The sequence below is a fragment of the Ambystoma mexicanum genome, chromosome 4q, assembly GCF_040938575.1.
Source record: "Ambystoma mexicanum isolate Mex_15411 chromosome 4q, UKY_AmexF1_1, whole genome shotgun sequence".
NCBI lineage: Eukaryota > Metazoa > Chordata > Amphibia > Caudata > Ambystomatidae > Ambystoma > Ambystoma mexicanum.
In genome coordinates, this window is record NC_090928.1 from 333,713,511 (window position 1) to 333,730,687 (window position 17,177).

The following is a 17,177-nucleotide window of genomic DNA, read 5'->3' on the forward strand; positions in this document are numbered from 1 at the left end:
AAAAGCCAGACACAAAGATGTCATGTTGTGGTTAATTACTTGTATTCAATGAAAGGTGGGTTGGGAAAATGCCCCTCTGATCCTATGCTGAAGAGGAGTTTCCCTACATGTAAACCAAAACTAAGGATTTGTCTGTGTCAGGATGTCAATAACTGAAAAGCCGTCCTTGTGTCCAAAACATCCTATCCGTCCCTCACACTACAAGCCAATCAATAAAGGGTGCACTTGTATTTCATTGGAGCTTGACTCTGTACTTTGACTTTTCTGTATTCAAACAAACATCCTAGGGGCTTGGTTCTGCACCTTTCCTTTTCTGCTTCAAATAAACTTCTTGTATTTTCTGTATCCGAAATCTCAAAACATCCAAACTGTTGTTGGCGTGGTTGCTAGAATGCCCCACGGTCCCCAATTGCTTCAGGTTGACTGACCGGTTCTCTTCAGCAGCTCTGGTCCTGCTTGCACTTCTGCAGCGTGGCTCTGTGGCTCACTTCCCACTCTGGAGGCTGCAGACGTCCTTCCGGCTTCCTTTCCGGCTCTGTGGTCACATGACTGCTTCCCTTCAAGTCCCAGTCTGGATAATGCTGCTTCTTCGAGCTGCCGAGCGCCCAGGAACTTTCTCACGGTTCCCGGCGTCTCCATGGCACTTCCTGCTCTCACTCTGCATTTCTCCTTCTGCTTCTGAGGATGCCTCTGCTCCGCTGCACCGGTATGTGTCTCCCGCACTCTAAAGCCTTCTCTTTGGAGTGGTATCTTCTCCTGCGCTACCTCTGTAGTGTGCCAGCTTTACATGTGCCGTGCACAGGTATTTCTGTAGAACAACTAGTCTGCACATTGAGCTTCAGGCATCTGTTACCTTGTACCAACACCTTCATCCTTCTCATCTCAGTACTTAGGGGACAATTGGAGTTGGAGTCCATAGATGTCGGATTTATAGTATTTAGGTAGTTTTTCTCCATAGATGTCGGATTTATAGTATTTGGGTAGTTTTTCTCAGTAGTTTAACATGAGCTGACATTTTCATACAAAGATGTATTGAAAGTCCCTACTGAGGTCCGTTAACCCTAGAATTCTTCGACCGAACCTGAGTTTGCGAAACAATAAAATAAAGATGAGAAAGGCTAAGGAAATTCTTGGCCACCCAGGTACCTGATGTTTGACCATGTATTGTTAACTATTGTCGCCTTAATCCTTCAATAATAGACTCAGCTTAATGAGAATGATTTTGTTTGATCCCAATCTATGACCCTTACAAGCGATTTTATTGCAGCCAATCTTTTCTCATTCGTCCCCCATTGTACTTCCTTTTCTGAAATGGTGAACTATTTGGATTGCCCTGTCCTGTTCTTAAAAGGCATGATTGTAAAATTGTTGTCCAACTCCAGACCATGTTGGATTTTCAGGATACATTTGCATACAATGATTCTAAATGTATGCACATTTTTTCTCATGAATTTTAATGAAGGATACCCTGAAAACCTGTCTGGTTTCCCTTCCTCGAGGCATGGAGTTGGACAACCATAGAAGTACTTGAAGGAAAAAAAACGTATGTCACCTTGAATTTCCTCCATAGAAGGTATGTACATGGAGAAAAATCAAGTCAGCAACTGTTTGGACTTGGGAAACGTGTACTATGTTTTATCTCCTAAAGGCACCTTTCACTGGTTAAAGGCGCTACATTTGAAAGGACTGCCATCTTGCACTATGGCTTTGAACTTCGGTTCCGCCACACATACTAAAAACAAAAAATAGATGTTTATCAGTGCAAGTCCCTATCCTGCCCTTGGCTTGATTCTGGGGTGAAAACTCTCCGCAACAGTGGGGGAGGGGCAAGGCCCGTGCAGCGATGTATTCTACCCAGAGAATATTGCTAATTTAGGACCCTATGCTCGCAGTGGCAGATTGTATGTGTTTAAGACAAAATGGCACCCAGGTGCCCCTCAGTTAAGATCACCCTAAACGAGACAGTTGTTTAGAATTGCTTTATTTTAACAGCGGCCTGGGGCGGATGCGTGGGTGAATTACCATGGTTATGTTTCTTAACCGCCAAATTATAGTGCAGGTGAGCCCATAGTGCATGTGAGCCCACGAGAGAGAATAAACACCTTTATCTTGAACAGCAAAGACTTTCATATTTTTCCAAGGTGAACGAAGGGGAGAAGCCTGGGAAACTGAGCACATGTTCAAAACAGTAAAGCTATGTGCAGTTTAGAGGTCAGTGTTTTCACAGCGCAGCATGGAGGACGCATCGAGGCTCGCGGTGCTCTGGCTGTGCTTTGTGCTGGCAATTCTTGCTGCGTCACCGAGCAAAGCTGGCGGCGACCACGAGGCCCCCGCTGGATCTGCGCACGCCATGCCCAGCGACGCTTTCCACAACAAATCCGTCATCACAGACCATCAGTAAGTAACGTCGCGATAGACTGCACTTACAGTCCAACTTGGATGGCTTTGGTGCCCTCAAAAGACCAACAGTGGAGGTGGAGGTTTGTTTTGGTACATAGACTTTCACAAGGTTTGGTGCTGCCTGGGGCCAAAGATTTGGTGTGGCCCCCTTACTATCTTTTGCCCTGGCCCAGCGGTAGCATGGCACCACCAAAAGGAGATGCAAGAAGTCTCCTTTGAGTTTGTAGGTGGACTGGTGGAACCCAAATTAGGTTTCTTTTCAGTGCTTTAACTGGCAACCGAAATCGAGGGGAGGCTCTTTGGGGGGGCGTTTGTTGCATGGCACCCCTGCAAGGGGCCATGGTATCGTCTAGTGTATTGTGTCATGGTCACATGGTTACCCATGTGACCATCTTAATAAAAGGTCCGAGCTGCTTCCGGCTCGGCAGTCGAGACCAGCGAGACTCCGTGGTGTGTGTGTTTGTGTCAGCGCCATGGAGGCGCCCCACCACGTGCGCTGGGCCCAAGGAAGGGGCCCAGCTCCAGGACGGTGCCCCTGCCGGGCAACGCCGTCCGGACGGTGCCCCTGCCGGGCAACGCCGTCCCTGTGTGTCTCCCTGGCCCTGTGAGTCGGGCCAGGGTGGCGACCCCGGCCTGGGTGCCCCCAGAGCCGGGGCCGCGGTAAGCCGGTTGCCAGCCGGCCATGTGTGCCGCTCCGGTGTCCCGGAGCGGGTGGGATGAACCCCCACCCTTCATCGTGCGGCGTGATCGCCGCACTCCAGCGTGTTGTGTCGGGTGCTACCCGACACGAGCATGGGGCTGCCCGGTGGACTGGGACGGCCCCCAACAATGGCGACGAGGTCGGCCCTGCGTGCCCCGAGGATCGAGTGCACGGGTGGGCCCATCATCAACTGGGCCCACAATGCAGATGGGTGCGGCGGTGGCCGCGCGGGCTGCCCCCCCTCCAATCTGGGGGAGGTGTGATCTGCGGCGTCGGCCGCTAGAAAAGAAGTGATGCGGGCCCATCTCCAACTGGGCCCGCAAAGGTGCTGCCTGCCCGCATGAGGGAGGTGATCGGCCCCCACCACCAACAGGAAGGGAGAGGGCGCCCGCGAGCGGTGCAGTGGAGGATGAGCACACGCGGTGTCGCCGGATGGAGAGGTGAGCGGCCCCTCCCCCAGCATGCCAGCTGGCCGCCCACCACCGCGCGGCTGCCCCATCGGCGAGACATGAGGCGGGCCCAAACCAGCTGGGCCCGCGTGGAAAAAAAAAAAAAAATGTGTGTTGCAGGCCCGAATCCAACAGGGCCTGCAAAAGGAACGAAGGAGGCGGGCCCAGCACCAGCTGGGCTCGCAAGCACAATAGTGTGCTCGCCCCGAGGAGCGGGCGGAGAGCTGCCTGCCCCCCCCCACCCGCAGGCCGCGGCAAACATCGCCGCCGGAAAAGAAAAAAAAAAGAGGCGGGCCCATTATCAGCTGGGCCCGCGATTAGAAAAAATAGGGGAGTGCTCGCTCTGAGGAGCGGGCAGAGGAGTTGCCCGCCCTGCCCCTACTGGCAATGGAGCGGCATCCGCCGCAGTGGGGGAGTCAGCTGCCCCTCCGCTGTCCCCATTCCCATCTGAAGGGGGACGGCCCGCGAGGGTGTGTGTGTGCGCACACTCCGAGGAGCAAGGAAAAGAGGAGTGGTGGCGGCTGCAGCTGCAACAACGAAAGGGGGCTACCGGCTTTCCCCCAACGGCAAATAAACGGCAGGCATGAAGGAGAGGAAAGGAGGCGTGCGGAGGGGGCCTCCTCCGAAGACTTTGGACTTGGCCGATGTGGCCCCTGGGCCTACCCAGGTGCGGCTTTGCCGGTGTTGTGTGACGGTGTTGTGACTGTCCTAAACAAACCCTGGTGAGGGTGCGAGCTGGCTTCCGGCGACTCCATACGGAAGATGGACATCATGAGTGACATTCCCCGGAAGACTGTGAGCCGGCAGACATGGACTTGCTTAAAAATGGTCCAGTTAGTGGGCAATGTTGTGTGGTGCCCACCTGCAGGCTCAGAGTGCTTTATGTGGTGCCAGTAGCCCTCACTGGTGCTGTTTAGTGACATGAGAGCCACTCACCCAGGTTAATAAAGGGTGTGCAAAGTAGTAGAGTGGCTCAAAGAGTAGTTGTTGTGGTTAGGTGGGGATTTTGGGGTTTTCGTTTGTTGTTATGAAAAAGGAGGAGTGTTGCATGGCACCCCTGCAAGGGGCCATGGTATCGTCTAGTGTATTGTGTCATGGTCACATGGTTACCCATGTGACCATCTTAATAAAAGGTCCGAGCCGCTTCCGGCTCGGCAGTCGAGACCAGCGAGACTCCGTGGTGTGTGTGTTTGTGTCAGCGCCATGGAGGCGCCCCACCACGTGCGCTGGGCCCAAGGAAGGGGCCCAGCTCCAGGACGGTGCCCCTGCCGGGCAATGCCGTCCGGACGGTGCCCCTGCCGGGCAACGCCGTCCCTGTGTGTCTCCCTGGCCCTGTGAGTCGGGCCAGGGTGGCGACCCCGGCCTGGGTGCCCCCAGAGCCGGGGCCGCGGTAAGCCGGTTGCCAGCCGGCCATGTGTGCCGCTCCGGTGTCCCGGAGCGGGTGGGATGAACCCCCACCCTTCATCGTGCGGCGTGATCGCCGCACTCCAGCGTGTTGTGTCGGGTGCTACCCGACACGAGCATGGGGCTGCCCGGTGGACTGGGACGGCCCCCAACAGCGTTGCCTCAAAGGGGGCATGGCGTACCTGGCGACTGCCGGCTTAGGTAAGTGTTGTCGACCCCCGCCAGGCATCCCTTTGCAGCGATCATCACGCTTGATGATCCCTGCATCTCTTAGCTAAAGGCAGCGGTTGAAGGGAGTGAGAATGGTCGGGAGCGGTGCTCCACTACTTTTATTTATTACTGTTAACAGCACCCCTACTGTTGACAATCATTTTCACCACTCTGGAACTGTTCTTTATGAAGTTAAAGCACACTTCTCCACTTTACCCCCAGATATCAGTTACACCTAAATTGAAATCTATTTCAACTCAATTGGCTGTCAACCAGCATGACTGCAAGCCTTGAAAAATGCGTTGCACGTTTCTCCTTTCCTTTTTACTGTGTCCCCCGCCGGAGTCACAGTTCCACTACTTTTTGGCACACTTCCATCACTGGCTAAAGGGATGCCTGGAGGGGGTCTGCTCCACACTTTTCTTCCTGAACGGAGGCGCCCACAATAGCCAGGCATCCCTTTAACTAGGAGATGCAGTGATGCACCATGCTTTCCTCCTGAGTCTTCTGTGAGCACTTGATATTAGCCTGCATGAGTTTCATGCAGTCATAGGATTCCTATGGAATCTTCCTCAAATGATTACCTTCTAAGGAGCCAGTGGATTCCGTAGGCATCCATTAGTAATCCCCAACTACAAGTGTGATTTTCTAGCAGTGTTTACTGTTTTAAAAGACGGAGTAAGTAAAAATAGTATGCATGCGTTTTACGCAAAGCCTCCTTTTCATTCATTTGTATGGCAGCGAGGGGATATGGAAAGGAACATCTGATTCTTCCTCCCCCATCCTCTCCGCCAAGCAAAGGTCACATTTTCATGATGGCATAAATGATATGGTTCCTATGGAATCCACCTGCTTTTTACACCAGCAAAAATCAAGCATATTCTTTAGGAATCTATTGTAAATGCTGCCTGCCAAGCATAAATGGCATGTGCCGTTAATCAGCTTCCACTGCGAAGTGCAAAAGGGTTGCTTACGGATGATTTCGTGTGATGTTTACACCTTTTTTAAACATTTTGCAGTGCAAATTAAATAAATTACGTGGCGGTGACGGGTTTGCACATAAGTGCAAAGGTAGGCGTGCCCTCTGTGCAATTTACGTGGACTTGGCGCATGAACTCAAAGGCGTTTTCATCTACTTTTACTCTTTAGCTTTGCACTTCACCTTGTAAATAGTGCAAATTGCAAGCAGGGGAGAATACAGCACTCCAGTGCTAATGTTGGCGGTCCCCTGTATGCAAATTGCATATGTTTAATGACCCATGTTTCTACATGCTATTGTAGAAAATGCCAAAAACCTACATCGCCCTACTTCGTCCAAAAGGCTTTCTGGGGCCAGGGCCAGCACTACATCCAACTCTCTCTTCCAAAACAACTTCTATCGCAAGCCCTTCTGTCAGCCACCTCAAACTCTCTGAGGGTCAGACCCTCCTCCATGCAGAAAGTGGGGGGTAGATCTCTCTCCTCTGCGGGTGCCTCTCTCTGGAATGCCTCCCTCCCCCTCTCAAACTTGAGCCGGACCACCTGAAGTTCTAGAAGCAGCTCAAGACCTTCCATTTCACCTCTGCTTTCTCTCTCTCTCCCCTCCCAACCTACCTTTCTGCTGCGCCGACTGGTTGCCTGGCTACCCTCATAGTCTCACTTCCCACTTTCCCTTTCCCTGGCACTTCCCCCGCTCCCTTTCCCCTTGCACTTTGCGTTATCGCACTTGCATGATCTGAATGACACAAGGCCTAGTAAGAACGTTGTTTTGTCCTCACTCTGTCTTCCCTCCCTTGTCTTGTCACGCCTAGAAACACTTGTGTACAGGTGCGTTATAATTGACATATCATATCATATAACATCATACATGTTACCAAATGGAGCGAGTAAAACCAATTTCTAACTGATCGACTAATTTCCACCAAGGTAGAATGAGGGCCAGTCCCTCAAATAGAGGGTCACTATCAGGAGCGCAGAACAATGTTACAAGGTCATGCCACTCATTAGGAGGTTGCAAGTTAAAGTCATCGTTTTCTGGGAGGCATTTTTGTTTGTACTGGAAGGCCTTCTAGTCCAGCATTTTGCATTGTGCATGTTGGTTTTATATATGTTGTCGATTTAATAACTGGCAAAGGGACAATATACATCGAAAAACGCTGCTTTATCACATGTTCTGCCATGTTACGTTGTGTGTAGGTTTTTTTTGGGAACACATGGTCCACAGATTGGCAGTTTAACATTATACAGTTACTTGAGTGTGTTTACGCACGTCATGTGAAATGAGCCACATACAGCCACGCGGTGACCCTCAAAGCTTGTTTAAATCCATACCACTGAATTTTTCCAGTGGTCGAAGTGAGCGGGAACGGTCGGGAGCAGCGTTCCACAACTATTCTTTTTTACTGTTAACAGTTCCACTACTTTTTGCACCCATTTTCTCCTTTCCCGGACTGTTCTTTCTGAAGTTAAAGCACACTTCTCAACTTTACCACCCAATAGCAGTTACAGCTGAACTGAAATCTGTTTCAACTCAATTGGCTGTCAACCAGCATGGCTGACACCCTTCGAAAATGTGTTGCACAGTGTTCCCCGCCTACCCGCCCCATCCCACACCCGGGGTAACAGTTCTATGACTTGTTTTGGTACACTTCTACCAGTGCATTTTTCAAACTAGTCACTGCTGTCTGACACTTCATGCCTTTTGCCTATTTGACGCTTAAACGTGCAGCACACTTTTAATTCTTACTCTGCTCTATGTATGGTTGGGACTGCATATGAATAAATAGCCTCTTATTTCTTGCCGATGTGGCAATGTTATGTCGGGTCAGTGACGCTTCACACCGCTGCTTCACAGCGCTTTATCAATAATCAGCCCTTCAGTGTTCTGCATCAGTACTAATAATCCAATTCAGCAAATGAGAAGCAAAAATGGGATCCCAAGGAGAACAATGCTGGGAAAAAATGAAGACAAGCAGGAGGATGGCGCAACAACAAAAACATGATGAGGGTTGGTTTGCATCAAATATACATACTATTAGGGGGAGGGGAAATGAGAGTGCAAGGGCGGGCTTTGGGGGGTATTATATTTGCACAGTAAGGCAAAAAATGCACACAGAAATTCCCTTAATCAAAAAAAAAAAAACACTCCGGTGAAGTTTCCAGAACCATTGTAAAGACACATACTTCCAGCAGCCAATGGCAAAGGTTAAACATAGAACTTTTGTGAAAGAAAAAATGACTGGTCTAGAAAGTATATGAGCATTTTCTGGCATTTGTGGACGAATAAATATATGCAGTAGCATGACCAGTGAAATATTCTATGTTGTCTAACTCCTTGTCACGTTAAGGTGATTTATGACAATCGTTTCTGCCTAAAAACACAGCTGTCTGAAAAGTGATGCGTTAATTGCAGTGAGTGAGATGGTCCTTACCTAAATTATTGTCCTATTAAAGTGATTTACAACAACAGTGTTTGCCGGAAAAGGCACAGGTCTTCATTGAGTGGGCCTTGCCCCACCTGATTTCTAAGCAATAAGACATCCCAACACACAGCCTAGAATTAAAGCACGCAGCTTGCCTCGTTTTTCTTTTGTATTTAAAAGGTAGAGACAAATAACAAAATTGTATTCATTGTATTGGGATCATTTGCAAAAAAATGTAATATATGAAAGTTGTAATGTAAAAAATACTTTATACGGGGTGGGAGTTGGGTGCCTATAGACACATCAAAAATAAGCACCCCGGAGGAGCATTACATCGACCCTTTATCATTATCGGCTGTCTCGGGGTCACAAACACATACTGTTCCCTTTAAATTATTTGTATACAATACAAAAACATGTACATCGAGAAAGTCACAATGAATCCAAGAATTGTGTTGTGGGGGTTAGTAAGTGCCTAATCTAATACACAGCTTTCTCTGCTCAAAAGTAGTTGTGTACAATTATTCTACACTTCTTGTGCGCCCAGTTGTATTTACAATTTAACCAGCATGAATCATAACTCAACTGGATAGCTCAGGATGTAGAGAACATTAATGTGCACTATACTAGATCTCCATGTCAAGTAATGACATTCATAAAGCAATATCATCACCTGTCGACAGTCCGGTGGTAACCGTGCTGGTAAAACCGGCAGGTAACCACCGGACCCGTAATGAATTTCCGGCGTCTGACTTCCCGGTGCCACCGGGCTATTCCGAATCCGGTGGCCAGGAAGTCAGGAGCTGGTCATTTTGTTAGTCCCCATTCCCATGCGAATGGGGACACGGGAGCACCGGCAAAGAGTGCCGGTGCTTCCGTGAGAACTTCGCGGGCGGGTGCCTTCCTGCCCGGCAGGTCTGACCATGGTGGGTGGGACGGCACGGCGGGTGCCTTCCCGCCCGGCAGGTCTGACCCTGGCGGGCGGGACGGTACGGCACCCGCTCGCAGAGTTGTACTGTGCCGGTCCAGAAACAATGGTGCCGGTAGGCTTACCAGCACCACCGGCACAACGTTGCCGCTAGGCTTACCGGCACCATTGTTTCCGCACCGGCACAGATGTAATGAGACCCACATCAACACATTCTGACCCATCATGTCATCAAGTTGGCCTTCATCATGACAAACTCATTCTTAGTGAATTTGTCAGGCACAATACATTGTAGAGGGGGATATTGATATGCAGGGAAAGTGTACATTGTTGGTACCAAATGTTACAGAGGTCAAGTCAGTAGTGCCACCGTCTGGCAGAGAAAGGCCATGGGTGGTAGCCCAACATCAGTAGCAAAACCTTCTCCCGCATTCACGTGAAAGAAGGGCCAGAGTAGACAGCTGTGTGACCTTTCTTGCCTAAGGCTCAACAACATGGCCTGGCTTTCCATAGAAATACAGGTCTGTTCGCTTAAAAAACGTGAAAGTACCATTTTAAGTGCTGAATGAAAGATTAGATGTGTAACCATTTTAAGTGCTGAATGAAAGATTAGATGTGTAACCTAAAATGGATGCCAAGTGGAGTGAGTGCTCTGCTGCCTTCCGTAGAGTGCTGCTGTGGGATTTGCCAGGGGGACTGGAGAAAATATTTTTTTTTGCTGAAGGATGAGCAACAGTTGGCTTAGGTGGGATTTTAAGGGCTGGTTGAAGGATGATTGGTTGGTGTATGTCTTGTGTCAGAGTGATAACTTCACACGCGTGTAAGCAAGTTTGATACAAATGAAGCTACCTGGGCAAACGTGTATTTTCTGATTCCTGAGAACTTCTAGAATTAATCTTCTCTGTCATTAACTCTAGGCCAGCAGCCGCCACGGTAAAGTCTTGGGGCACTCGTTTTTTCCTAGAGCCCCAGGATGGCATTACACCTGGAAAGGCTGGTTTCAGGACGCACCGTCGTGAAGCGTGGGCCCCATGAGAGATGCATTGGGCCCCTGGAAAAGCTAGGATGGAACAGGAGTTGAGGCGCAGTGATGGAAATAACATATCAGGTTAATTTGTTAAGTGTACACTCACTCCATGAGTGATGTCCTGGTGCTATAGGTAGTTGACATATGGTCTTTGCTACCCAACCCAATGGCACTCTCTTTAGTAACCTCAAAAAGATGAATGGGCGAGTAGACCTGCTGGCATTTGGAACCTGGGTGAATGAGAACACATGCAGACCCCAGTAGTGGAGGCATTTGTCCACTGAAACAGATCTTTGAGCAAGAGTATTCCCCATGGGAATGATAGGCTGACAACCGAGGGCCCCCTAGGGTGCCCTTGGGTCCATTTCCAGGTCTTTGAGGGTGGGTAGACTCAGTGACCGGCATGGGGCCTGCATTATTAGGGTTGCTTAGATTTCATCTAATGGAGCTCAAGCTTAGGACTATGGCCTATGCAGCCTCCCCACATACACCAATGGATGGCGGTGCAGAGGGAAGGGAGGATGTTAGAGGTTTGCTTACACAGTTGACTGCTGGGCTTACTCGTTGGAGATCTAGGGAAGTGCTGGTTGTGTGCGTGCGCAGTTCCTCTGTCCACCATCCTAGCTAAAAAATAGTAATGAAAGCTAATGATCCAGCTGAGTGCAGTGAGGGTCTTGGTAGGTCACAATAACATAGAACCTGCCATACTGATCATCCCTCTTCTCCCCCTAGCCACATTGAAGAAGATCTGAAGCACCAAATTGGCGAGATTGACCTGGAGACGCTATCAGAGGAAGAACTTGAATTTTACTACTTCACGTAAGTCGGGTTTCACTGTTCTTTGAAACTTTCCCAGAAATGCCAGATTCATATATATAACATGATATGATATGATGGTTGTTTCTAACACGCTTAATACCCAGAGGTTTCTAAGCGCAGACCCGGGGATCAAACCTGAGGTGCTCCGTGTCGTCTTGCTTCCAAGGTCAGCATGTTGCCCCTGAGCTATCCTCCCGATACATGACCACCCACACCACCCTCCTGTCCTTAAGGAAATCTCTGTTGACCCACAGCAAGAGGCAATGTAGCCGACGTTCTGTGTTTTATGCTTATGTTGTCTCTTATAATGCGCTGCCTGCATACAGGGTATTTCAAGAGTATAAAAGAGTTACAAGTTACATGAAGGAATGCATGCATATTGGTTTCAGCTCTGGTGGTACACTTGTGCTGGGGTAAGAAAGCTGTTATAGTAAATGTCAAACTACAGAACATACATGAATATCTTTCAAAGTAGTCCATGTTGCCTCGTGCATCCCAAATGCCCTCTATGGAACTGACAAATGAGTTGTCATGTAAGAAGGCTGTATCAGAAGTTGGGGTGATGCCATCACTTTGTAAACTTAGTTCTAAAGCCACATCACCCCCACCTTAGCAGTAGAGTATTAAAATGTTTTTGAAATTTGGAAGGGAACACCATGCTCTGTGCATTGTCCTTAATCCAGATGTGTCACGGCAACTTGGAGTTCCATAATCTTGCCTAGGCTCTTGGATTGCTGGCGTGTTCCTCTGCATGGCCACAAAATGCCCCACTGTCTTCAAATATCCCAACTGGTCATGTCCGATGTACCCGATCCCCTTATCAATCACCCACAAACCTCTTATGTTCCACTTCCTGCCGCGTAGGGAATCTTTGCAAATAAAGTGATCCTATGTTACTACATCCAACTAAAGAATGTGTTCCCTGATACACCCTCAACTCACGCCTGTGACCTGACCAAGCCAGTTGTGGTTGAGCAGACACACTGACTCCAGGAGAGGGAATTGGGGGCATCAGTGAGTCAATCCTCTAATGCAATGTGAAATTCTGACAAATGCAGTTTTAACAACATTTTTAGTTTTGGCTGTTAGCTGGTGCTCTAAGCATTGCCAATGAGCCATCATCATTGGGTTTGGAAGTGAAGATGGGAGAGATTGGGATGCGAGGAGGGACACCGCCATTCGGTGTTGTTCGGACTTTTACCCATCCATTGACTGCCCATGGCCAAGTTAGTCCCTATGGCTGTTCTCACCCACGTCCTGTCTGTCCCTGCCCAAAACGCACAGCCCCGGGATCTCTTTGAGCTATGCCTGTGCTTTTAAGGGGATCCTAAAGTTATTTTTAACAGACTCAACGACTTCCATACGCTGACTCAACCATCGCCAGCCTGTTTCTTGTCATATCCAAGAAATTGTTGGGACCACTGCTTCTTTCCCAGATGTTGATCCTGAAAGGTATGTACATCCTGAAAGGTATGATTAACTATTGAGTGCTAGGCACAGTGGGACCCATTCTCACCATCCCTTCACATCATCAATCAAATTAACCTCAATTTCATGGCTTCTGCTGGAGACATCTTCATATGAGCAAACGGATTAGACTTCTATATGGTACTGGACTTAAGGCCCCACCAAATAGGCCTACGGAATATCCACAATCACCGTGTAAGAGAGCTGGACATCTATTGAAATTAGATTATTTGCATACTGAATTTCTTAATCGTCCCGAAAAGACACTGGAATTCACTGTTCATTTGGTTGACAAACCCAACTCTTCTTTGATATTGAGGGATAATGTGTACATTTTAAAAAAATCAAATATGAATATGTTTGCAAAGCAGAAACTATTTCATGATTGTATTTGTTGGAACACAATTTATGGCTGGCTTGTTAGCGAAGGCTGCTGGACCGTAGTTCCTCACTCTTTTATGCAAAGCATGACAACCTGCTATGTGCTTTCTCCTGTGTCTATTTGCAGTCTTCATGACTTCGACCAAAACAAGATGTTGGATGGACTAGAAATACTGGCAGCCCTTAGGGAAGGTCTGCTTCATCATGTCGGCTCCGTCTTCACCCCAGAAGAACAATTGCAGCACTACACAGGTGAGTGAATAGAAGTGGGCGGCTCTGTCACAGCTGTTAAGATCATCAGTTTCCTAAGGTAGGGAATGTTGTACTTCCAAATTTTCCACATTTTAGCCAGTTATATATATTTCATTTAAATGTATAAAGCACAAAAGGACAGCCTGAAGGTGTGGCAGGGTGCTGTGAAAAACATTGTGTAAACAATAGAGTTGAGCACAAAGTGTTCTTCATGTGAATAAGGTATGATACAATATCGAATACTATTTTTAGAACATTGTTCTCCTACAGCAGGGGTCTGCAACCTTTGTCTCATTAGATGTTTTGGACTAAAGCTCCCATCACTTCTAGGCATCTTAGTCAATGGTGAGGGATCATGGGAGTCATAGTCCAAAACATCTGTAGAGCCACAGGTGGCTAACCTACAGTAAAAGGTTGAAAATCACAATGAACGGCCCTGCCCTGAGGATGGTTTCTGCCATCCACAGCAAACAGTTTTGCACCTTAGAATCGTAGACTGCAGCAAAACTAAGTGCTACACTTGGCACTGTCCTGAGATCGTTCGGGGGAGGTCGGCAAAGGAAAAGCATGTTGGAGCTTAATTAAGAATGGCTGGTCATTCAACATTATTTGTTTAATTTTAGATTTGGGTAGCTGCACCCTATACGTAATATAAACCATTTGATTTATTACAATTCTATTAAGACCAACATGAAAATATTTTAGCAGTGGATGGCATGCCATTGTCTTACAGACCAGTCACGTTGCGTACATAAACTCTACTTTTGTTGTGCCAGATGGCCACAGAGAACCAAAATCCTTCAATTTAATGAATGCTCCTCAAATGTGAGTTATATTGGGTCTGCCCTGCTTAGAAGCCCATAACCCGAGTATCGATTGGAAGGCAAAATGGCTGACCTTTTCCACTGATTGCATTTAATCGTGCTACGCAAATCCACCCAGTGCATCCAATTATTTGCCAGCAGCAACAACCTGATGCTCAGAATGGGTATTGGGACTCATTGGGGAGTATCCAGTCATTGCATCGAATATAAAGCATTGAATGCCAAAAGCATCGAAAAAAAGCATCAAATGCATTTTTTTCAAAGGTAAAGTTTTTATTTTAATTATAATGGGGTTTAAGGGGTAAAAAACAGGGGTTGGGGGCCCATTAAAAAAAAAGGAAAAAAAATGCATTCAATGCTTTTTTTTGTTGCTTTTGTTTAGATGCTAAGGCATTCAGCGCTTTGGCATTCAATGCAATCACTATAAACAATTGGGGAGCTTCCGTCCATATACCAAGAATACAAAGATGCGTTCAGAAAGGATCAAGCAAACACACTGCTGCCACACAGGCAATTCGACATCCAAATGCATCTAATTCCCGGGGCCAAAGTACCACTGGCGGAACACGAAAACAAACACCTTCGCATTTATCTGGATCAATACCTGGCTAACAGGTTTATCCACCCGTCAATGTCCCCTGCAGCCTCGCCGCTATTCTTCGTTCCAAAAAAGGAGGGGAACCTACGAACCTGCATCGATTACCAAAAATCGAATCATATTACGGTAAAGAATAGCTACCCTTTACTGTTAATACTGGTTCTTTTGGACCTAGTCAAATAGGCTGTTGTACAAACAAAACTGGATCTCCGGTGGGCCTACCATCTTTGTTTGTGAAAGAGGGTGATGAATGGAAAACTGACTTCTGCACCAAATATGGCCTCTACGAATATCAGGTTATGCCCTTTGGATTATGCAATGCTCCGTCAGCGTTCCAGTATTTTATGAACGATGTCCTGTGCAAATTATTAGACATCTGCGCCATTGTTTATATTGACGACATTCCGGTGTATCCAACAACCATAACTGACCATGTGAAGCATGTCAAGGTGGTGTTAGAGCGACTAAGACAACGCTGACTCTTTGCAAAAGTAGAGAAGTGTGCATTTCATGTAACAGAGATCGACTTTCTGGGTTTCATCCTTTCACCACAAGGGATACGTATGGACAATAGGAAGGTTGAGGTGATCCTACAGTGGCCTTCTCCAAAATCAGTGAAAACCATCAAGAGTTTTCTAGGGTTTGCACATTTTTACAGACGCTTCATTCTGGGATTCTCTGATATTCTTCATCCAATGACCTCCTTATTGCACAAACATAAGACCTTCCAGTAGAACAAGGATGTGGAACAATTCTTTCAGACCCTGAAACAACAGTTCACAGTGGCACCGATTTTGCAGCATCCCAATCCTGACCTCCCAGTCATTGTGGAAACCGATGCCTCAAACGTTTCCATGGGTGCAGTCTTGTCGCAACAAGACCCAAAAACTGGGCGACTACACCCCATCTCCTTTTGGTCAAAAAAGTTTACTTCAGCAGAAAGAAATTCTGCCATAACCGACAAGGAGCTGCTGGCTATCAAGGCTCTGTTTAACGAGTGGCGGCACTGCCTTTTGGGGGCCAAACTTCAGATCAGGGTCTTCACCGAGCATAGAAACCTACAGTACCTGAAGGCATCATGGGCCCAGTCTGCCAGACAGCTTCTTTGGGCACTTTTCTTTGCAGAGTGTTATTTTGTCATATTTTACTGGCCAGGGTCACAAAATGGGAAATTGGATGCTTTATCACACCTAGATTGCAAAAGAGATTAATAAGATCCAGACTATGGACCCCCAGAGCCCATGGCCATCATTCCAATTGATGCAAGAACAACTGACCTGATAAAATTGCAGAATGAAGTAAAGCAGGCCCTGTCATCTGAAGACTTCCAAGCCTGGGTAAAAGAGCATCCGGAGCGACATTTAACAAATGATCTACCATATCACCACAAACATATGTTTATTTGCAGGCCCCCACTCTGTGGGCGAATACTTCATAGTTACCATAATACCTTACTGGAGGCACACCCCATAATTACCAAGATGAACAACTAATTTGAACAGCATTATAGGTGGCCCACACTACGACAGGACGTCGTTCACGATGTAAATACCTGCGATGTGTGTGCACAACAGAAAACACTGAAAAGTAAACCCCAAGGTTTGTTGCAACCAATGCCAATCCCACCAGCTGTGTGGCATACTGTATCCCTGGATTTCATAGTCGACCTACCTCAGAGTCATGGATGTAACACTATGCTACTAGTAGTCGATATGCTCTTCAAAATGGCCCTCTTCCTTGCACTTCCAGGAATACTATCAGCAAGTGCATTAGCAACACCGACTGCATGGATTTCCCTCAGTCATAATCTCAGATCGAGGAAGCCAATTAATTTGACACTTTTGGAACAGGTGTTGTCAAAATTGATGTCCGTCTAGCTATCAGTAATCCGCAAACTGATGGACAGACAGAACACACCAATCAGACTCTTGAGCAATGCTTACGCTGCATACTACCATATTCTGATCAAGAATGGGTGGACCTTCTATGGTTAGTGGAGTGCACGTATAGTACCACACACAGCACTACAGGGTTCACACCACATTTCTTCCTACACAGGATGCATCCACGCACCTCAGTGTATGTCCCTCCCGAGGCCTTAGAGATGTGTGCAATACAAATCTTACATAACACCATCATCACACGCTCAGACAAGCCAAAATCCATCTCCAACAAGCTAAAGAGACATACACAAAATACGTCTATAAAAGAGGGGGGCCAGCACCAATATACCAGGTGGGAGACCAGATATGGTCAGCCACACGTCACATCCAGCTAAAAGGACCAAGAAAAGGTCACCCATGATACATCGGTCTGT

The 17,177-nt window shown here is 47.5% G+C and overlaps 1 protein-coding gene across 1 annotated transcript in view; it reads left to right on the forward strand.

The window, feature by feature from the left end:
* Nucleotides 1-2,143: 2,143 nt before the first annotated feature.
* LOC138468516 (multiple coagulation factor deficiency protein 2 homolog) overlaps nt 2,144-17,177 on the forward strand; it is a 33,413-nt gene continuing 18,379 nt past the window's right edge. Inside the window, exons 1-3 of the mRNA XM_069609016.1 lie at nt 2,144-2,397; nt 11,252-11,338; nt 13,314-13,438. Of these exons, the coding sequence (XP_069465117.1) occupies nt 2,234-2,397; nt 11,252-11,338; nt 13,314-13,438 (376 nt within the window). The 5' untranslated portion in view covers nt 2,144-2,233. The remainder of the gene's footprint in view (nt 2,398-11,251; nt 11,339-13,313; nt 13,439-17,177) is intronic.